The sequence below is a fragment of the Polypterus senegalus genome, chromosome 10, assembly GCF_016835505.1.
Source record: "Polypterus senegalus isolate Bchr_013 chromosome 10, ASM1683550v1, whole genome shotgun sequence".
Lineage (NCBI taxonomy): Eukaryota > Metazoa > Chordata > Cladistia > Polypteriformes > Polypteridae > Polypterus > Polypterus senegalus.
In genome coordinates this window covers 101,280,328-101,304,812 of record NC_053163.1, presented here as the reverse complement: position 1 = coordinate 101,304,812, position 24,485 = coordinate 101,280,328, and the positions used below count along the sequence as shown (strand labels likewise).

General features: G+C 36.5%; 1 protein-coding gene across 1 annotated transcript in view; it reads left to right on the top strand.

The window, feature by feature from the left end:
* The window catches only part of LOC120538213 (AF4/FMR2 family member 2-like), a 475,516-nt gene that overhangs the window by 435,127 nt on the left and 15,904 nt on the right, over positions 1–24,485 (top strand). The window contains exon 8 of the mRNA XM_039767668.1: positions 1,645–1,696. Within this exon, the coding sequence (XP_039623602.1) occupies positions 1,645–1,696 (52 nt within the window). The remainder of the gene's footprint in view (positions 1–1,644; positions 1,697–24,485) is intronic.

The window sequence follows — 24,485 nt, the reverse complement described above, 5'->3', positions numbered from 1 at the left end:
TGTTTTGAAACACTGCACTGTTTAGTTTCTTTTTTAATAAAGGCACTATACATTTTTGCACCTTCCTTTTGCTCCGTGTGGTATCCTCATTGCACAGCTCATCCCAGTCATGACTATCGATGGTGTCGGATTCAAGTGGCTCCCAAAACTGGAAAAAGGAGCATGGAGCAGGACCTGCGCCATCACAAATCTCAGAAATGTCTCCATAAATATGGGTACTAACCCATTGACTACTATAGAGGCAAGCGTCAAGGATTTGAACTTAATATGTGACACAACAGGATGCAAATGTAATGATTTGAAAAGAGCAGAATACTGTATGTGTCTGCCTCGGCTGGTTGAACAAAAGATGTGCCACTGCATTTTGAATTATCTGCAGCAATTTGGCATTACTTATATTGATATGTTACACCTAAATATCAGGACTTCATAATACTGAAAGGAAACCAAATGGTTAAATTACAAATCTGTGAATCTTTTACAAAGTCTGACATTTTACAATGTGCTTAATTCATTTCAGGGGTACTGGAGCCTATTCCTGCAGTGTCTGACACAAAGCAGGGCACAAGTCAATGGTTCACTTCCGGCATACCCACACTCACACTGAGCCAATTTAGAATTGTTAGTTAACTTAACAGTTGCTGCCAATTGGAATATGTTGCTGCTTTTGTGATTTAATGCATCATATATGTTAGAAATTGGATTTTCTTCACTACTCCAACTGGAGACAAAGCCTCCAAAATGACTTAATTCCCAATGTGATAGGCAGTTATCATAAAGCTATTCGGTTCTCTTCAGTCTTAAAATAAGTGCCTCCTTTCTGCAGTTGTGAAGGTAAAACTATCTGCAAAAGTGGATCACAAGAGAACAGTCTGAAAACCGCTGATCACAGGAATGTCACTTGAATCCAACCTTTACCTATTTTCACTTTTTCTTCCATTGGATTACATCAATTCTGTCTACATTAAGGTTGAATTGACTTGATTAAGTCATAAGCAACTCAGATTGCTGCTGGTAGCATGTTGAAATGCAACAACTATATGACTGTTAGATAAACCCCAGTGCATTTGCCTAATTTCTCAGGAATATGAAAAAAAACCACAACTTTTTCACTTATTCCAACTCTGGTTCCCAGGACAAAAGACCTGTCATTGCAGCATCAGGCACAAGAAATGTTTGTATAATTTAGTTAACAAGAAGTTTCTGAATTTTAGCTTACTGAATGGCATCTTACTTACCTTAGCCCATTTAAAATAAAGATTCCTGAAATCTTCAGACATTAGCTTTCTCCTTGATTCACTTCACACTGAATATCCTTAAAGTTCCACAGCGCCCACTCTCTGCAAATCTCTAATTAAATGTGTATGTGAAACTGCCTCCATTCTAGCATCTAAATGCACTATACCTTTCTTGCCTTCCTTTTAAAAATTTGCTGTCTTAAATTATTCTGCAATTCTTTATTTTTCACCACTAGGTTTAATAAATGTAATATAATTTATTATACAGTATACATTTAATGTGAAGTCATAATTTTAAAGTACGATAGATAGATAGATAGATAGATAGATAGATAGATAGATAGATAGATAGATAGATAGATAATGCTCATATATTACTTAAATGATTCTTTTTGTTTTTTTTTAGTATGTTGGAAGATGACCTAAAGTTGAGCAGCGATGAAGAAGAGGGTGAACAGGTAATTTTGTCGTGATTAAATCTTTGCTGCTTAATTTATTTATTTACAGAATATGATAGTATTTAAATTATTAAAGCATTTATTTAAATAATCCAGTAATTAAATAAAACAAGAAAAACAAAAATGCTTCTGTAAATATATTATCTGTACTTATTTTTACTTATCAAAAAGAAATCATGAGTACACAATGTGTGAATACGAAATTGGGTAAACCTCTTACATATATGGAAATACAATTTTCTGCCATTAAGCTGCAAAACTACAATCTTTTTTCCCATGTGTGTTCATTGCACATTACACAGATATTAAGCTCCATCTTGTTTGCATAAATACCAGTACTGTCCATGCTTTGATTGTTATAAAAAAGTAGGTATTAAGAGGGTGTTTCTGAAAATAGTGTTCAAGTATTAGAAAACAAAAATTCTTTGGCACTTTGGCAGTACAAAGCCTATATAATTAAACCTGCTGTGAGAAAATACTAGCACCTGATTTGGGTGTGGTGCAAACTGTTTCCTTTACCTTTATTAAAGTGCTGTTTATTTCTGTGAATTTCCAATTTCCTAAAATTAGCTTTTAAGCCTTTCTTGCTTATTTCCTTGTTAAATGTAGTGTAGTTAGGTGCAATTTTTGGTAGTATTCAGCCAATAGACGTCAGCTAGAAGTAATTCTCGCACATCTGTTAAAGCCATGTGTTGCTCTATTTTTTTGGCTGTAGTACAGTAAGTGACTTGCAACCACATGCTCATAAATAAAAAAAAAAAAATATTTACAATGATTTAAAAAAAATATTAAACTTTTAATATAAGGCAGTATTAAGCAAGAAAAAAAATCTTATACCTAGGGTCTGCCTCCCAGCAGAGTAATACTATTCACATTCTCTACTTTACAGCCAATGCATCTTGTAAGCTAGTATTCACAGCCAAATAGGTTCATATTAATTAAATAATATTATCCAAAGGAGTGATGGTGCCCAATATTAGTTTGCTTTTATTGTTCTAAAGAGTACAGTATTATTGTACATATGAGATTAGGCTGTCTGTACAGGGGCTTATTATTTATTGTGCAGTATCTATAATTTAATTCCACATATGGAATATTTTAGTTTTAGTGTTGGACTGAACTCGTGAAATGGGTTTTGCATATTGTGGCTGAGATATACATGTGTGATTAACTTGGCATACTATTTACTGTGGAAGTCTGTCAGTAATTCCTTATTTATTTACCACCCATGCATCTGAAACATTGTTCTTTGATACTGAACTTAGATGTCTAGGAATTAAACTATCTATACCAATATCCTCTATACCTATATTTTTCAAATCCTGTGCATATGAATTAAATCAAATTAGTTTGGAGTATATTATAATGCCAAGTGACTAATAGACATTTCTTGTTCTCATTCTTGTCACACCATTTCTTAAAGTGTCCATTTACTGTTATTGAAATCAGATGGTACTGACTTTAGTTCTAGTGGTTATTGCAAGAAATTTGATTGGAAAGTCATCCATTGTCTTGATTGCACACTGTAAATGGTATATTTAACATTGCAAATGGGGTGCAATAGATGTCAAAGAAAAAAAGGGTGATCTGTGATCCTGAGTTGGTTTGTCATGTGGTGGGTGCGGCAATGCGCTATATCAGTGTGTGCTCCTGATCTCTCTCTCTCTCTCTCTGGTACTATGGGCCTTATTTAATACATTTAAAATTTGTAAAACTCAGCCTATTCCAACAGCTGTATATTATGTATAATTAAAGTACATCATCTATACTAATAAAAGGCAAAGCCCTCACTGACTCACTCACTCACTCACTGACTGACTGACTCACTCACTCATCACTAATTCTCCAAATTTCCGTGTAGGTGGAAGGCTGAAATTTGGCAGGCTCATTCCTTACAGCTTACTTACAAAAGTTGGGCAGGTTTCATTTCGAAATTCTACGCGTAATGGTCATAACTGGAAGCTGTTTTTCTCCATATACTGTAATGGAGTTGAGCTCGATGGCCATGGGGGACCGGAGTTTCGTGTGACATCATCACGCCTCCCACGTAATCACGTGAACTGACTGTCAACGCAGTACGTAGAAAACAAGGACGAGCTCCAAAAATCGCTGAAGAAAACATGCATTATACAATTGAAAAGGCAGCGAAATGATAAGAAGCGAGCGACTGACACATACAACCATATTCATGAGTGCAGCTACTTCGGAAACAAAGCACGGTGTAAACGTAAAGTTTAAATTAAGTTCATAGACAGGCTGCCGCTGGCGTTTGTCATGCCCACGGCTAATGCGGGATACAAGTTTAATGAGAGGACGCAGGATATAAACGAGAGTTTTGATCACTTTGTAACTAAGTTAAAATTGCTGTTGAAGGGCTGTGCTTATGCAAATTCCGGGAGACTGTGTTTGTGGGGGGATTGACAGTTAAGGCGGGTGGGGGAGTCACGTCATCATCTCCCCTCCCATTCACCTCATTTCGCTCTGAGCTGAGCTCCGCAGCTAACGCAGTCTTGCGGAACCAACTTTGTGACGCTGCCACCAAATACTCACAGAAAACTGCACAAGTTAATACACACACTGTCTGTTGAGTTTCTCCACAGTCTGAATCCTCCAGGCACTACTTACAAAAGGTTACATTGAAAATCATGTTACGTTATTTTTAAAATGTTTCCTTTTCTTAGCACAAGCACAGCTGAGAAGCTTCGATGCATGTGCTCCATAACACGTTAAAAAATAACGCATTTAATCACACTTTGCATTCCAAGCAAAGGAGAACTTCTCTCAATGCATGATTTCCTGGTACAACGATTACATTGATCAGCACTTCCCGATTCATTTTACCCTCCCACCCCCTTGGTTTGAGAAGAAGTATGAAAAAATATGAGGTTGACTCAGAAAAGCAGATCACCAATTGAAGCTTTATGAATAATGGATACTTTATTCGCCATCAATAATTCTTTTGGTAAAGCCATACTCAGTGTAATCCCCCTTCCATTTTATAATTTTTCCGTGACTAACCATGATTAAATGAACGGTAAAAAAGTAAGAGCGAAGCGAGGGTGACTTATTCAGGCAGGCAGGCGACAGCTCAATAGCTTGAATTTGGATATAAGTAGGTTCTATTTAGTCACCGGAAATATCTTTGGTAGGAATGGAAGTTGAATTTAGTCTTTAAATTTCTATGGTGAAGAAAAATTTATGCAATGATGACTAAATTTAACTTACATTCCTACTAAACATATTTCTGTCGACTAAATAAATATAACTTATATTTTAAATTTAAATAGAACTTGAACAGATACGATAGTTCATAATACCCACGCAGCACTAAGTGCACGTAAGAGCAGGAGTCATCCGTTTTAACAAGCAGCGTATTGCACTGATACGAAATAGCCTGCCCATTTAATTATTTAGGAATGGATAGATAAATTAACATTTTGTACAAATAATGTTTTTAATTTTTCTTCCTCGATGGATTCTGGCACCCCCACCAACAGCTGATCGCACCCCAAAGTAGATATATATAGATCTATACCAATAAAAGGCAAAGCCCTCACTCACTCACTCACTGACTCACTCACTGACTCATCACTAATTCTCCAACTTCCTGTGTGGGTGGAAGGCTGAAATTTGGCAGGTTTATTCCTTACAGCTTCCTTACAAAAGTTGGGCAGGTTTTATATCGAAATTCTACGCGTAATGGTCATAACTGGAAGCAGTTTTTCTCCATTTACTGTAATGGAGATGAGCTTCAACGCCGTGGGGGCGGAGTTTCGTGTGACATCATCACGCCTCCCACGTAATCACGCAGTACATAGAAAACCAGGAAGACCTCAAAAAAGCGCTCAAGAAAACATGCATTATATAATTGAGAAGGCAGCGAAACAATAAGAAGCGAGCGAGTGACATATACAACCATATTCATGAGTTCTGCTACTTGAAACAAAGCACGATGTAAACCTACACTTTAAATTAAGTTCATAGACAGGCTGCCGCTGGCGTTTGTAATTTAGTGCCTGCCCATATAAGGCCGTCCGTCAGCGGCAATCCAATAGCAAACTGCCACGGGTAAATATTCACGGATGAAGGACTGTGCTTATGGAGAGGAAGATGAGATGGTCAGGGTGGTGTTTGACACAAACTCAGCGAAACTGCGAGAGAAAGTTTTAAGTGCCAGGACTAAGGTAACATTAAATAAAGCTATGGACATAGCACGAGATGGCACCAGCACAGCTGGGAACCTTCGATGCAAGTACACCGAGTGGCTCACCGGAACTGACACAGTGCACAGATAAAAGCAACAGTTCCAAAGAGCTGAACAAAACCAAATTACACAATTGAAAAGGCAGCAAAAATATGAAGCGCCTGATAAGCATATTCATAAATGCAGCTACTGTGGAAACAAAGCACACGGTGGAAAAAGTCAATGTCCCGCTAAAGGAAGACAGTGTAAAAACCCGTGCATGCAGTGTGTCAGGTCTCAGATAAAGAAGAAGACGAGCTGTTTATTGATGCAGTAAGAAACGAATCGATGAATGAAACCTGTTATCTTTACAACGATTGACAAACACGGAATGTAACTTGAACACAACACATCCTACAAATACGAACCTGATTGAAAGAAATAATGATAATCAAATCCTTGATGACAGCAACACTCAGTAACACTCACAAAACAAATACTGTATATTGACAGTCATGTTACGTTATTTTTAAAATGTTCCCTTTTCTTTTCTACCTTTTTAACACACTACTTCTCCGCTGCGACGCGGGGTATATATATATGTATATATATATATCCCGCTCTACATACTCGAATAATGGATACTTTATTCGCCATCAATGATTGTTTTGGTAAAGCCATACTCAGTGTATTCATTAGATGAACGGTAAAAAAGTAAGAGCGAGGAGGATGACTCATTGAGGCATGCAGGCTGTAGTCTTGCCAACTCTATCTGAATTGCGATCACATTTGAAAAATATATCTTTTCAAGTTCTATTTAGTCCATATGTGTCAAACTCAAGGGCGTGGGCCACATCCGCGGCGTGTAATTATATCCGCCCGAGATCATTTTATATACTGTATTATTGTTATTAAAGCCGGGTATATGAAGCGCTGGTAACACAATAAACTACAGATCCCATAATGCAGCGCTTCAGCTGCCTTGCCGAACACTTACGCGTTAATCAAGTCTACCTTATGATGCTGCAAGTTATTGCGGCTAGAGTTATTGCGCACTGAGTTTGCACGGCGCTTTGGTGACTTTGAAGAACAAAAAAAGTCCGTCTACATGCGGCTCGAACCTTGTGCATGTTTGGTAGCACATATCTGTGTGAGAAGCTCTTCTCAGTGATAAAGACTAACAAAACAGCACACAGGAGTCGCCTCACTGATGAGCACCTGCAATCCATCCTGAGAATCTCCACAACACAGAACCTCACACCAAACAGAAACGAACTTGTGGCCAAAAAGATGCCAGGCGTCCAGCTCTAAAATGACATATGAGCAAAGACAACTGAATGATTTGATTTGTTATTGCACGTAAGAGCGGAGTCAACTGTTTTAACAAACAGCGTATTGCACTGATACTGAAATAGCTGTGTGTGTATATATGTAGATATGTATGTATATGTATATATATGTTTATATATGTGTGTGTGTATGTATGTGTATGTATGTGTGTGTATATATGTAGATATATATGTATGTAATGTATGTATATATGTGTATATGTATAGATATGTATATATATATATATGTTTATGTGTGTGTGTGTAAATACATATATATATATATATATATATATATATATATATATGACAACAACACTCATCACTCACAACAGTGACAAAACAATTACATTGACAATCAGGTTACGTTATTTTCAAAATGTTTCCTTTTCTTTTCATTGCTTCTTTAACACACTACTTCTCCTGAAGCTGGTATTTTGCTAGTATATATATATATATATATATAGAGAGAGAGAGAGATAGATATAGATTTAGATATAGATATACATATATAGATAGATAGATATAGATATATAGATAGATAGATATAGATAGATAGATATTGCGGCAGGTGGCTGGGTGTGGTCACCAATCAGCCACCTACTTAATGAGCCGCCGCCTTGCAATCAAGGCTGAAGTCGGGTGAGGAGGAGGAGGAGGACAAGGTCGAGGCAGTGGAGGCGAAGAGAGGCCTGAGTATTTGTGTAAAGAGGACTGTGTTTGTGGACTTTGGGGAGCTGGGGGTTTGGTGGCGGTGCACTTGATTTTTGTATAGCATTGTGTAAATAAACGTGGGTGATGATTAAAACGGTGTCCGTCTGTGTGTGTCCGGGCTGCTATACTTCACAATATATAGATATAGATATAGATAGATATATATTGATTTGGCTGCCAAATTTCCCCTCACCTGTTTGTCTCAGAATCAGTGTTAAAACTTGGAAAAAAATCAGATAATTGCACTATGATTTACTTGAGGCATCAGTGCCCATGACTCAATAGTGGTGAGGTTTTAGCAACTCAGCACCTTAATTGTGATGTGCCTCCTATTTAAACGTCATTGTAAAGCAATGATGTGATCCAATAGCCCCCAAAACAAATACAATATTGCAACTCTAACCCGCTTTTAATGATTGAACATATAATGCTTATCAAACAATAGTGTTCTGATCTCCCTCTTTAAATAACAAATTAAAAAATGTAATTCAATTTAAAATATGTACATTAATCCCTCCTCGATCCCGGGTGTTGCGTTCTAGAACCCCCCACAATAGGTGAAAGTCCGCAAAGTAGAAACCATATGTTTGTATGGCTATTTTTATATATTTTAAGCCCTTATAAACTCTCCCACACTATTTATAAATATTCCCCGCACAATTATACAGCATAAACCCTTTATATTCTCTTAGTTATTAGGTAAGATTTGTTGAAATTATGTATGTAAACACACTGTTTATATACTACTCAGAAACATACATATCTTATATCATTGAGGAGTTTTAATACATAATACAGTTTTAAACATATTGTAATTGATTAGGTAATATAAAAATAAGTGAAAAATCTATAACATGCAAATGCTGTACTAATATAACCAAAATGTTATTTTAAAGAAACTGTAGAGCCTCCCCGATATCACATATGTTACAGCCATTAAGAAAGATGCAAGAAAAATTGTACAAAATGTGTGTACAGTTACAATAAACGTACGTACGTGTACTAAGTACGTAGAAAATTAGTTATGGGTACTCACCAACAATGACACAACGACTTGTCCGATAACGATGAGTTTAATTTTACTGAACAACAAAGGAGAGCGTTACAGCTCTCCTAAAGGAGCCTCTTCTGGCGATTGTGTAGCACCGCCATTGTTCTTCTTCCGGCAGTCTTCAATCCAAATCCCTAAAGTAGATTCAATCCGGACTACCACCTTATTACACCCACTTACAACTCGTTTTACGCCCTGGTTAAAGGATACTGCGGCCGTAGATCTTATATTCTTTTCCTCCTTTTTAAATAAAAAGAATCGTGAACTCATTAATGCCGTAATGGCGTCCTGCAGCGGTGTAGCTGTTCCCTTATTTCAACATATCCAAAACTTTTACCTTTTTGGCAATCGTTAGCATCTTTCGTTGGCACCTGGGCACAGCTCCTGAAGCAGTAGCAGGAGCAGATCATTTTGGAGCCATAACGAAGGGCTTGACTATGCACAAAGATAAACACAACAGTTAACTCTTTACACAGTGAAACACATTGATGCTGAATGAGCGAGACAAGACTTTTTGGTTAACGCAGCAGAATCAAATTCGGCTCTCCGTTGCTGAGCCAATCAGCACACAGGAACTTAACTGCGTGCTTTGATTGGGTAGCCTCTCAGCCATCCGCCAATAGCATCCCTTGTATGAAATCAACTTTGTAAACCAACTGAGGAAGCATGTACCAGAAGTATATTGTCCGCAGAAACCCGCGAAGCAGCGAAAAATCTGCGTTATATACGAATATACTTACATATAAAATCCGCGATACAGTGAAGCCGCGAAAGTCGAAGCGCAATATAGAGAGGGATTACTGTATGTATTTTTATTAGCCTTTTATTCATGTGAATTCATTTAAAATTTGTTTATGCTTTTTTGTTGTAAAAATATGTTCTTTATATTATTTAATTATATATTGCCACAATTATTTAGTTATTTATTGGTGTCATCTCTCTAACAGTGTCCATCCTAATGCCATCCACTAATGCATTTTGTAGGGGAGATACTAAAGGCTTGTAGCAGTATAAAATAAAATGTGGATGATGCTCGAAACCACAAAGCAAATAAAGAGGAGCACACACACTGTGAGTTAAAGGCATTTGAATTATAATAATCAGCTTATTGATGCAATGGCACAGAGAACTTCTTACACAGGACATGTTTCTTCACATAAAAAAATAGATGCACATTAAGTAATTCATTTGAAACTGTGTGGCTGCTAAAATCTAATTTTTTTCTTTCTTTATAATAAACTAAGTTTAAAATATAGGTTTAAGTGGATCGTAACTGGATTTTAGAAATGTATCTATGTTTGCAGTATAAAGGGAAATATTATAAATGTTTATGAACTTCGTCATAGTTACATGCTTATGCGTCTCTGTGTGTTCCAGTACCACAAACAAACCAAATCCTAAGTTTGCAGATCTCTTATCAGGAATTAAACCTTACCCACAGAACAGGTGGTTTCACAAATTCATAACATTTGCCTGATTATGGTGATATCTAAAAAGAGCCTCAAATATTTCATTTTGGCAAATAGAAGACAATTAATGAGAGAGCATTGCAGAATTCATTTTGCAGTCAGTTTGGCAAAATCAGGGGAATGTTCAAGAACTTTGCTCATCTCTTTGAAATGCATTGTAATCACTGGAGAAGGAAGAACTGAGCTAGTTTTGAGTAGATTATAATGGTACAATCATTTTTTAAGGTGTCCAGAGGGAGCCCATGGAGCTAGGAAAGTATCTGGCAACTACTGTGGCTAAAAATATTGTATGAGCTGTGAGGTAGCAATGCAAATCAACAAAAGACACAAAAAGGATAACCACAAAGTACAACAAATGTCCATAAAAAATATATATAGTATATATTTTGTCAAGCTTGGGTCACAAAGTTACACAGGAGAGCACAGATTGGTGTCCAAGGAGCAGAAACTTTATTGCAGTTCTGGCAGATACAAACACAATACCCTTTCAGAAGCAGTCCAGCCACACAGGAAACAGCAGTCAAACATGTCGCCCCAGCCCCGACTCCTGGTGAAAAGAACACAAAGTCTTCTTCTTCAAGGGGGTACAGCGGCTTGGAAGCAGCAACCGGAGAAGAGGGAGTCTAGGGGAAGAGAGGACAGGAGAGTGAGGTATTAGGATGGCTCCAGCTCAGTCATTTAATTGTTCGAAGTCCCACCTAAGGAGTACATCACGCAGCAAACAAGCAAGCCTGCAGCTGATCCTGCAAAGAGGAGGTATAAGAGTGTGTTTGCTTCCCATTGAAATACTATTTAAGAGGGAGTTTCTGAAGAGCAGCCATGTCCCCTGCGGCAGCGGTCACTATTTATATATATATATACTGTATATATATATATATATTGTGACAGATTAAGGGTTTGCTCGCACACTTGTACCCTCAGACTACACGTCAGACACCAGGTAAAAGTCCAATAATGATATTTATTACAATAATAATATGCACAAAGCACGCTCCTCTCCACAATACTCAAATAAACAAAAACAATATCAATTCCTCCAACTCCCAGACGCTTAGCCACCCTGCCTCCCAACTCAGCTTGTCTGTCTGGGATCTCCCACAGTCCTTTATACTCCTTGACCCGGAAGTGTTTGTCCCTCAGTCCATGTGACTTTCTATCACTTCCGGGTCAGGTAGAAACTTCTCTTTTTTTTCATCCCGGAAGCACGTCATTACTTCTGTCCATGTGAGTGGGATGTACTTCCGGAGTGTAGGGAAAATAGTCCCTGGGCCTTCCTGCAGCGACTCCTGGCGGCCCCTATGGTATCCAGTAGGTCTGTGCATTTAAAGACCACTGTCCATAATTCCCTGCTGGCATTTGGGGCACCTCTACGCTGCAAGAAGGGCTCCATCTGGCGGCCTGGAGGTATTGGCCGGGGTACATGGCTGGCCATATCTTACATTATATATATATATATAGTGGAAGTCAACCCCTGACATAGACAGGCACAAAGACACAAGTCCAAGTACAACTCGCTTTTATTTTTCTCATTTACTTACTTTCAGCACACAGTGCACAAATCCCCAACAAATAATGCTCTGTCCCTTCTCCTTTTCTATTTCTCTTTCTTTCTCCTCTCTGTTTCTCTTTCTCTTTGTTTCTTCACTCATCTCCTCACAAGTTTCATCCACCTTCCACCTGACGCTGGCTTTCTGAATGGAGTGAGGCAGCCTCTTTTACACTGCACCCGGAAGTGCTCCACGTGCTGTTCTACAGTTCCGGGTGTGGTAGAAGTGCTACATGGGCGCCCGGAAGCACTTCTGAGTGTGGTAGAAATGCTGCAGTCCAGGGATCCGCAACTGTCCAGGTGCCTCGTGGCGGTGGTCATGGGCCCCAGCAGGGTTCAGCTTCTAAGCTCCAAGCCCATGGCGCTGATGCAATCTGGGGGGATTGAACTCTCATATTCCGGGGGAAGTATTACCCTGAATATGTCTTCTCTCCCGTTCTTTTATCACAGGGGCGTCCTAGCCAGGCAAGGGTCTCAGTCGCCACAATATATATATTGTGAAGAGCATTGGCTGGAAGCCTTTCCCGGTTAGGACACCCAGAGTGTTAAAGGACAGGGGGAAACAACTTGCACAGAACTTTGTCTCCAGCAGACCCCCTGGGCTGTGGCATTACCACAAATTCCCACAAGCCATAATAAAACTTGCAGTTTGTCAGCTTAACCCTGTTAGGTTCCATGGTTGCCACCAGAGGATGCCATGGGGAGCCCTACATCCTGGAGCTCAAGCCTTACCCAGAGTACTCCCAGGCCAAGCCTTTGTAACAACGCAAGTACTTCAGGGGATAAAATAAAAGGAGCTGCCTGCCATAGCTCGGAGTGCCAGAGTCAGGAGGAAAGAGGACAAAGCTTGCTGAGAGGAGTAGAGAAGGTCGTGACAATGAGAAAGAGAAGGAAACAGCGGCAAAGTATTTCTGCATGCTGCTTTGGACTGTGATTGTGGTGTGGGAAACAAATGCATGCATGCAAATTAACCATGTACATAGTGATTAGCGTTATATATCTGGTGACAGTACTAGTAACATGCTCATCATTGTCAGCTAATGTACCCAACAGATGAAAATACCAGCTTTTCTGGGAAAATATTTGGCTAACAAGGTCACAGGCAAACACAGCATTCAGTGAATTTTGCTACTCAGCACTATTCAGAACATGTTTTAGAAAGCGATCAACTTGAGCACCACACCTCAAACAAAAGAACACATGACGTGTCACAGGTTATGGCAAGTTGTAGCAAATGATCAAAAACTATATGTCATCATGAGCACTACATCAGATATTTCAAAATCACAATCCACAGTTGTTTTTGGCAGTCTATAGCAGTATTTCCCAAACTTTTTTCTATGGTGGCACACTTTCTGTAACCAAAAATATTCCAAGGCACACCGCTATTCTACTAACCACAAATACATTATATCTCAAGGACATGCACAACTAGAGAATCTGGTAAAAAAAAAAAGGAGCTCCAAAATCAGCATTCACAGTCACAGCACTTTAGTGAGCACTTTCACGCCATCTCCTAACTGCTTTGTTCCTTTGCCCGCCACACTCTGCTTCAGAGGCAACTTTTACAGTATGACCACTATCCACTGGCCCTGTGAGACTTTCTGGCAATCACACACCCAGGCAGAATAATTCTAGCAGCCAGGAGACACATCTGAAATGTTCTAAGTGCTGTGACTGCAAAGTTGCGATCGCGGAGCTGCTTTTATGCCAGTTTATCCAGGTAGTCCTGTCCTCCTCAGACAGGTCTCAATCACCTGTGGAGCTTGGAGTTCCTCAATAACAGCAATATTATTCCACATCCTTCAATGGCCATCAAATGCGTCCAAGAAGTTTAAGACTTGTGGCATTGAATGGGTACTTACTCGTACCTCAGTAAGAGAAGTTTACTATAGCAGTCTTGTTGTGTAACATCTGCAGATTGCAAGCCTTTGCTTTTTAGGCTGGGCTACAGTCAGATTAGACAAGTTGCTTAGAGTGACACAATGAGACATGTCATGAGATATAACACTATAAACTTGACACTGACCTGGAGTAATATCTTAATGCAGCTCATCTTCAGCTTTGCATCTTGTGGCTAAGAGCTACATTTGACCCTCCTAACTCAAACAGCAGCTTCTTGCTTGTAGATTATAGAGCCTGTTCCCAAAAATCTTACAAAAAGAGTAATCTGCAAAATCTTCCCAAAACATTGTTTAATGAAGTAAATAAAATCATAAATATAAAATATCAAGTTATCATTTCACACAACAAGATTAGCTGCAACTTTAAAATGCAGATTATTTTCGTCAATTTACTTGAGTGTCAAAAAACAATAAAACTTTACTTTTCATTTCCATAAACATTATTTAAAGCACTGAGGTGTTGATTGGCTGTGTTAAAGATGAAAATAATAACATAGCAACAGCAAGTCTAACTGTTGAACTGTACCCTGGCATTTGAAGAGACGCAAATGGGAATCACTGGTGCCATTTCTTGTAAGCTTAAGAAGCAGGAAGTAAATTGAAAATCATTGAGATTATTGAACAGCGTGGAATGTTACTGATTCGTCACGTGTTTGCACCAAGGTCTTGTCAATATTTCTTTAAAGAAATGGGAAGGGTATTGTTGAGCTCTTAGGAAAACCACATAACCACACTGAATAAAGAAGGATGCAGCTAAAAGGCTCTGTGGGTCAATCAAATTGGCTTATATTGTGTAGGTCAGCTAAAAGGAATCAATTTTCATTTTCCAGTTAAAGAGAGAAGGTATTGATGTTGTTCTTAGTTTTCAACTGTAGCTCTGTCTGCACAAGCTTTGGCTATGGGTTCAGAGCCATACACACATAACACACATTCATGCAGCTCCAATAGAAAATCAAGTAGAAAGATTGCTTTATAAGTCTTAATATGCAAGATATACACAAGAAGAAATCAGGATATAGTAGTTTTTTTAATTGTACCAGTTTCTGTAAAACTAATCAATATGAAGAAAAGTATGTGCTGTAAATATTCAGTTAATGTGATTTTTTTAGCTGAACTTTAAAAATGAAAGCATTTGTTTCGACATGTGCAGCTTTCATACAAAAATCATTCAAAGTGTGGCGATTTAGTAAGATTTACTGTCAAGATCTAAGGTGCCCTGCTAAGATTTCAGTCTGGTCTTGTCCTTGTTTCCATCTTTTTGTTGCATTCCCCAATTACAGTATGTGTTTTGTTTTTACAGACAAGGCCCAGTCCTTGGAAATTACTTTCAGGTGCTGCAGTATTTAGCACAGCTTGTTATGCCACAGAAGTAAAATTTGGCAAGTTTGTCCTTAAAAGGGTATTTTAACAGTTGTTTTGTCCTAAAAAGGACAAGTGAAAAATTGGTGATCTTAAAAGAACAAAAGAAAATGTCCTTAAAAAGGAAACAGGGGATTCGGAAGATAAAGGAGTCAGGCAAAACAAAAAGTTAGTAGCCCAAAAAAAAAAAAAAAAATAGATCAATGCCAAAAAGTTGTAAGGAAAACAAACACCAAACCAGAACAACACAAGGAAAAATCAAAGTCAAACACAGAGTCAAAATCTAGAGGCAAAAAGTCAGTCAGAAAGCAAAATAAAGACAAGCAGGAAGAGTCCTACTATTCAAATTCTAGGATTATAAGGCCAATGCTGTGCCACCATGATTTATAGCTGAAGAATGATGATGTCTTGTGGATGTGGTTGTCTTATTAACAGTATACAGCATGGCAGTATCCATGAATAAGGACCACAAAACAGTGACACCTGAAATAGATTCAAAAAGGCAATGCAAAAATGTAATAAATAAATAAGAGAGGTACAGGATTATTTCCTAACACTACCGTTACCTGAAAGGAATATACAGTATAAGCAGCTCCATGATGGTTAGCTAACATTCTGCTTGTATTCCTGCTCCACGATTTGTTATGATCAAACTGTTCTTTTGCTTTGAGGTGTTGTGGTTAGTCCTGTATAACAAGTCTTTCCTTCATTACTTCTCACTTTTTTTCACAATTTTATTCTGTCATTTCAATACAATTCAGTTCAGTTTTTTTTTTTTTTTGTATAGTGCTCTTTACTGAGTGCAGACACAGTGCGACTGTGACAAGTTCTTACAGAAAAAGTATACATTTTATAAGTTAATAAATACAGACTTAGTACACAAAGACACTGATTTGTTCAAAACATAGAACACAAAGTAGTTTGAAGCTGATTAACATAACAAGAAATCAACAATGTGTGTCCATTAATTCATTGTTGAATTATGGCCAGTTGAAAACTAAGCAAAAAAAAAAATTTTAATCCGGTCAGCAGCACCCTTTTCTGAAAAGTTCACAACCAGATGTAGGAGAGAAAGTCAAAGACAAAGTCAGACCCAGTCACAGTCCTGGGGACCTCGGCCAACTGACCACCTACCCCCTTCTGGGTATTCAGTAGTAGATTATGTTCTGGCCCATCCAATCAGATGACAGAATCGTTCCATCTCATGATTCCAAGAATCCCAGTATCTCAGATGTCTATTCCATGGGCAGGAGAACATCATGGCAGTATTGGAGTGGCACCAAGTACCAAGAAGAGAAACAGAACAGAGGACAGTTCGTAATAAGAGTAGATACTATTAGATTAGATAGACCTGTTAATCCCATGGGGAAATTTAAATGCATATAACAGCATAAATATGAAAAAAGATTCAGACAATCAATCAATAGATAGACATATATATATATATATATATATATATATATATATATATATATATATATATATATATATATATATATATATACTATATATATATATATATATATATATATATATATATATATATATATATATATATATATATATAAATAAACATGTATTGTGCAGAAATAGAAAAATTATTACAAGATACAAGAATACATGAACTTAAATAGTATATGCATTTAGTGTGTGACATCAGGTGGAAGCAATGAATTGCCTTTTAGCAGTGGCAAGAAAAATCCCCAGAAGTGTAGCAAACTATGGAGCAATGAACCTGTGGCTAAAAGTGCTCCTGGAGAGTGCCTCCTAGAAGGGATAGAGGGGATTTTTCATGATGGCATCAATTTTGCCACCATTCTCTTTTCATAACAGCTTGCATTGTGTGCTTTCCTGGATTCCATTTATAATTAACAAAATCAATTAAACATTATATAGATGTTAACTCAATATGCATGAGTTATAGGCCAGTATACTGTATTTTACTGGTTCTCTCAGCAATTGATTTATTCAATTACTTTATAGCAGCTGAAATTAAATATATTGCTATGCTATTAAGAATAGAGTAGAAACAAAACTGTAATTTCTACAGTTTATTGATGGTAGACATTTATTCAAATCCATTTTATGATGAGGCAATTATAATTTTAGGCTTTGATATCAATATCACATTGTGATTTATAGCAAATTTAAATCAACATTGAATTATTCAACTCTGAATAATCTTAACATTATTGAATATCACCACTGGTGCTGTCTCTTGTAATAATATACTGTAGATGACGTCTGTGAATGCTAGTCCCTCTCTGTCCCCCATTACTGTGCTGCTTTCCATGGTCAATGGATTCAATTATTCAACAAACTATCCAGTTTATTAATGTGGGATTACATATCTATTTGTGAAACCACACCAAAACAGGAAATACAAAGAAGCAGCATTCATGGTTCCAACACAGCAAGGAGCAATTATGGAATCCAACCATATACAAAAAATTGCATTTAAATTCTTTGTTGTTCTCATTTATGTGTTTTAAAATGAGAAAAAATTCAGATTTAAAAAACACAAAAAAATTTCTTTCTCACCTTAACCCATTATTCAAATATACCCAGCCAACGGTGGTTACTTCATGTATGTGAATTTCCCCTTGGGATTAATTAAGTATCTATCTATCTATCTATCTATCTATCTTCAGCTGGTATACTATGTAAGACAAAATTTAAGCCTGGTGTTATTAACAGGAATAATTTTTTAATAGGATTTATTTTCATTTTTTACTTTGTTGTAAATTGTTAAATGTTTTTGATGTTTTCCATTTGCTTTGACATAGTGAATAAAGTTTTCCAAATCATTGAAGAAAAAAATGACGTGTAAAAGGTACAAAAGTTAGTGTTAAAATGGAAAATTTGAAAGGGTTTCTTTCTTTCTTTCTTTCTTTCTTTCTATGCACTAACAAATTGCATGAATTATCTACTTAAATGCTGCATAATTTTCCCTTTTATATTTAGATGGTCATTACGAGCCACTGATCCTTAAAGCACCATTATGTTTTCAGATTTCTTTAGAGATTAATTACATGATGTATAAATTCCTTGTACTAATTATGATTAAATACTTCTTATACAACACGCACTCAAGTAGAAATATCTTAGAACATAAATAAGCACAGGAAAGCTGTTGCATTTGAAATGTTACTTAGAAATGCATGCTTACAATCCGATATCTTTGCAAGAAATAACAAAAGTGTGCTTTTTGGTGAGCTGAGTAAAGCCATGACCTTCATACTCTTAAGTGCCTTGTGAAGTGGCTCACAAATGAAACACTTAAACATAAGCTCTGAGGAAGCTTTGTAGAGTTTATATATTCATTTGAAATTTTTCAGAGGATCTAAGATACAAAAATGTTAGTTGGGATTACAAATATATTTTTAGTGAAGAATGAAACTACAGTAGGAAATTTTAAAAGAGTTTACATTTTTTACCAAAGCACCATTGGCTATAAGCTGCGCACAGTATCTACATTTCACTGTTGATTTCACATAATTTTACGCAATTCTGAAAAATGCATTGGTTTAATTTGAGAGAAAAAACAAGACAATAGTGTCAGTTGCAAGTGTTTTTTTCTTGACAAAGGTATTATCTGTGGCTTTTTCATTCAAAAAATAAAACATAATAAGACTTTAATCAGTGCTAAAGATGACTAAGGAGAACACTTATCTGATGTGTTAAATATTGAATAAGCTTTAAAACACATTAACCGACTTGAACATTGTTTGCCCGAAGCTAGATTATAAAAGGTATTTTCATTAGAGTTACAATTTCTGTTGTCATAACTGAAAAATGCTTATGAACAGAGCGCAGTACTGTAAGATTTAAAAAGTATATTCTCCCTAAATAAAAAGGGAAGACGCTGTGAGAGAGTTGCCTAGAGGTTTCCACATTAATCTTCTTAAGGTACAAAGCAGGAGTCCCCAACTCCAGTCCTGGAGGGCCGCAGTGGCTGCAGGTTTTCATTCTAACCCTTGTCTTAATTAGTGGCCTGTTTTTACTGCTAATTAATGTACTTTAAATTAATTTTAATTGACTTGTTTTTTAAGATTTGCTCCCCTGAATTTCTTCATCATTCCTCTGAATTGCTTCTTTTCTTTCCTTAAATGGTACCCAAACAGAAATGAGTGAGTGAGCCAACAGAAGACCATATAAGTCAGGATCTCAAACTCCAACCAATTTCACTCCAAGCAGTTGCTTAATTAGATGCCATTTCTTGATGTTAATTAAAACCGTTCTTTAATTCCATGGCTTGTTGCTGCTCTCATTTTGCAATAGCATACATTTCCGAAATTGTTAATGTTGTCTTTTCTAAGAACACTGTTAAAATGTTTTGGGGACCTGAGCAGATCAACATTCCTGAGACCTTCATCTTTCTTTATTTCCGGATATTGTATGATGGATATGTTTTTCTGGTCATGTTTTGGCACAGTTTGTATCTCATGTTTGTTTGGCTGCTAATTAAGGAATAAGAAAGCCAAATAAAATTAACTGAAAAGAAGTTAATTAGAAGCAAAAAGTGGTCACTAATTAAGAAAAGGATTAGAATGAAAACTTGCAGCCACTGGGGTCCTCCAGGACTGGAGATGGAGACTCCTGGTATAGAGGAATACAATACAAAGTGAAAAAGTCACTTGTGCAAAGTTTAAACAATAATGCAAATACAGAGAGTTATTCACTATAACAGATTTTGACAAATGTCAAATTGGGTCTTTTTGACTATTTAATAAAAACTGTAATTCATGTATATTAGTTGACTTTCTCAAAACTCTTTTAATAATCATTTTAATGATACAAAACATTTCGTACTCAAAACAGATACCTGTCAGTGTTTGTGGCAGTCAAAGACCACTTCAGCATTGTGCACTTATGAACAGTGAGCTAAAATGTGAATGGCAGAGTACATCCTGTGGCCAGGCCAACATTCAAATTGAGAATTCTAGATTTGTGAGGCAGCAGAGCTGAACACTGCACCCCTCAATATGGCAAGAAATAATACTGTGCAACCTGATTTGTTTATTATTCCTGAAAACAAGCCAACAGTGATATTTCATAATTTCATACTTTACCATTTGAAAATAACAGAAAATACAACCTATTTTAAATCACTAACAATTTATCAGAAACGTTATGTCAACTTCAATTTATATGAACTATTTCAACACCATCAATGGAGCTGGGTAGGTCTAATCATTACAGAAGACGCATTTTAAAAGTGAATTTGTCTTTACAGCATGGAGGTAATTAAAGCTCATCATCAAGTTAAAATTGTATTACACGTAACATTCATAAAACAGATTACAGTATCCACACTGGCTATGACACTTTTTATAATACCACTTTACAACATGTCAAAAAGTGCAAAGCCTCTCCTTAAGGTTGATGTAAAATAATTATCTAATAGCTAGTAACTGTATCTACAATCACTATAATGAACTGTTTTTCATTTTCAGCTTATTTGAGTAGGTTAAAACAGATGTATTTTTCTTCAGATTATGTTTTTGCAAATGGTGTCTGTCAACTGTTTTCAATCTAGTCATCACCAAGATCCGCTAACATCTGTAATTTCCATAGTATCAGTTGTGGAAATCTGTATAGCCCAAATTACATAAGAAATGCCCCAATGGGCTTTAACAGACCCAGTTTTGTTGACAGCCCACCACTGTCTTGACTCCCAGTTGTGTAACAGTCAGCATTGTCATCAGATTTTCTATTTAGCAGTATATTAAAAGTACATTGCCTAGGTCTTAGCTTTAAATTTTGTACTACATCTGCATAATGTGTCTAATTGATTATTAAATACGACTTTCAAATACTGCCTTGTAACATATTCGAATTGAAATGTGCATTGAGTCTTCTATGTACTCTGTTTCTGAGAAATAGTTCACATATATATGTATGCGGGCAGTAAGTGGGATGTGTAACTTCTGTTTGCCATTTAAGGGGGAAAGGTGGTGTAATTATTAGTTCTGTTCGGAAATATCTTGTTTTGCTGTTCGCGTGGAGTTGACAGTCTCCCTGTGTTACTCTCGGTTTTCTAAAAAACCTTCATTTTCTTCCCCCAACCCATACAAAGATGCCTAACTAACTAGCAATGTCAGTGACTTTGGGCCTGTGAGGTACTCTATGTACATTATGATGCACTAGTACATGTCAATGTCTGGTTTGTGATTTGCATATATAGAATGCATTCTTATGTAATCCTGTAAAGGAAAACAGAAACAGAAAATGCATACATGCAGGTACATAGTTTTTGAAACTTGCCAAATCCAATTCCACAGCCTATGCCAGCAACCACTGGTGGATGGCAGAATAAAGCTCGTGGAGGTGTGGATCTAGAAAATGTATAGATGAAGAGATTAATAATCTAGATAAGAACTAATAATAAGAATTACTCTATAAGCAATGAGTGACCAGAAAACAAAAAAAACTTTTTAGCAGCCCCATTCTTGCTGTCTTAACAGCAGTCTTATAGGATACAGTTCACAATCTGTGCAGTTTTCACAGCCGTTTTGGGATGACTAATAAAAATGCTGCAACACTCTCATATATCACAAAGTGGAATCCTCTGTAGTAGGCTAAAAGAGGACATTTGGGACTTGATGTATGATTCTTTTGATCTATAGAGAAAAAATATTTTTTCATTGTTACACTTCCAATAATTCATACGTTATGTGATAATTTAAAAGAATAAAATGCTTTATACTAAATGTCTATTGTCATATTTTAGCAGTACTTTTCAAATTGTAAAGTTGAAAAGAAATTATCAAACATCATTGAATTCAGTTCTTGGAGCTAAATAAATACATTTAAACAAATGTAAATGTTTAATTCATATATTGTACTTTCTTTGATTCAAAGTTCTTATTACTTTTTAAACTGTGCTTCATTTCCTGCCAAAATATTTAACACAAAGTATCAGATTCAAATGTAGCTTTTGGGAATGTATAGTAATATCATATACTGTATAGAATAAGATTCTCAGTCCCTAATGAAGAGTCGCCAGTTTAGATAGCCAGCATATTTTTAGCTTGTAGAAGGTAAACCAGATTAGAAACCTGTGCTACCAAGAGTAGATTAATATCAGTTCAAATTGTAGTTCAAAGTATGCTATTAGTTTTTATTAATTACAATTGCAAAAACGTTTAGTGAACGTCTAATGTCATCGGTAGTTTTTATCATTTCAGATTTTCCTTTTTGTTGAAGCGCAGTATATTGAGTATGGAGCATTGTTTAGTATATTTAAAAAAAATCAGTAATTGTAATTGTTTTAACTATAAAATTAATAAGCTTAAAATGATCGATAAGCTGTTTAAGCTTCAGCACAGAACTTGTATGTACCATTTGATAATAAAATTGGAAATGTTCTTAAATCAAGTGCACACGACATAGAGATTAGGATATTTGGAAATCTGTGGCTTAACACTACTGTATTTTATTAATTTTCAATGAAACAAGTAACCCTGTTAAGAAAGATTTTCTAGAGCGGGCACAGAGGTTAAGGCTTTGGACTTTAGGCCCTGAAGTCATGGGTTCAAATCCCGCTAATATAACACTGTGTGACCATAAGTAAGGCTCTTCAACCATCTATGTTTGTATCGAAAAAAAAGAAATGTAAGCACAATTGCATCTCAGATGTTGTTAGACAACTTGAATAAAGGTACTAGCCAAATAAGTTAATAGTAGACAAATACTTTTTTAAGATTATAATGCCTGACTGTAATCAGTAAGCCGGCAGTCACACGTTTAACAAAGGCAATGAATACAACTCAAGTTTTACTGAGGTGGAAGTTTTGCATACATTGTGAGAAATTCTCTGCTAACAGCTGTCTGGATGCATTTGTAGCCAAATTAAAAAAAAAAAAATTCACCTCTTCAGAATTATATTGAAGCAGTCCAAACTAGGCTATAAAATTTAAAGAAAAAAAGGTAAACCGTATGGAACTAAAGAGAAAAGGATTTTGCAAGTGTAAATTTTATTCATGTGTGAACAGAAGTGTTTATCTGAGATTTTGCAGATTTCTGTAAACAGCTTAAAGCTGAAAGGCTCTTATTACTCAAAATAGTGTATTGCTTGTTATAAAAATGCCCTTTTGTCACAGTTTTCAGCCTAAACATACTTGTCACTCACCAATTCTGAAGTTGCAGCTAGTGCATCTGGTTGATATAATGTGCCATCCAGAGGTATTTCTTGCTGCTTGACCCCTAAAATCAGTATCTAACAATAATATTAAAAAAGAAACACTTTCAAATCTTGAACCATTTAAACAGTTGGAATTAACAGTTGTGATGCCCCCCGGCCCACACCAATGTTGCCTAGCAACATTTGAATTCAAGAAGGAATCGAAGAAGCTGAAATCCCTGTGGAGAGGCAAACAGCAATAAGAGTGCCGTTGACAGATGATCTGAGTATGTTTCATCTAATATACTGTGAAGATCACTGGCTCCTTTCATGAATGATAAATGGACTATACACAGATCAATGGATGCTGCAATAAACTGGAATAAGGCTCTGTAGTGGATCTTGAGCCCAATAGCTAGGTAAAGCCAGGTACTTTTTTTGTGCTTTCATTGGAGGTTCCTTAGCTGATTGAGTCCAAAGAAAGTGAGTGAAAAAGAAGAATTGTCATCTTAACAGACAAGCAGTAATTCTGCCAGTTGAGTCTCTTACTAGCACAGTCACTTCCAATTAACTTTCACTAACGGCTCTAAAACCCATGCAGAACATAATTTGAGGTATTTGAACCTTTGCCAAATCCTGCTGACTTTGGCACTCACAATGTCAATCCAAGGTATTTCATAACATAAAAAGCCATTACTAGAGAGCCTTAATACTATTATGTACCGATTTCAAGGGTGTTTAATAGCTTTTGCTTTGCCGCTATTGCTAAAGTACTTTTAACTAGCTAAGAGTTGTTGAGATTTTAATGTAACCTTCCAAATAATATAGTGGGATTAAACCACACAAGAGTTCAGGATCAAGACTTACGATTGGGTGCCTGCATTCTCTGAACAAGTCGGCTAACCTGCTTGCGCTCTGATTGGAACCATGTGGTTAAACGCTTCTAGCTCTGAATGCGGCTTTGTAAAATAATGCAATACAAGCTGGTGTTTGGTTTCTCTAGCATTTAGGTTTTCCTCATCCGTTTTCTTTTGAAACGTTTGTCCTAGACCTATTCCTACAAACATCTTTTGCTAATGTTATATCATTTATATTGATAACCAACGGTGA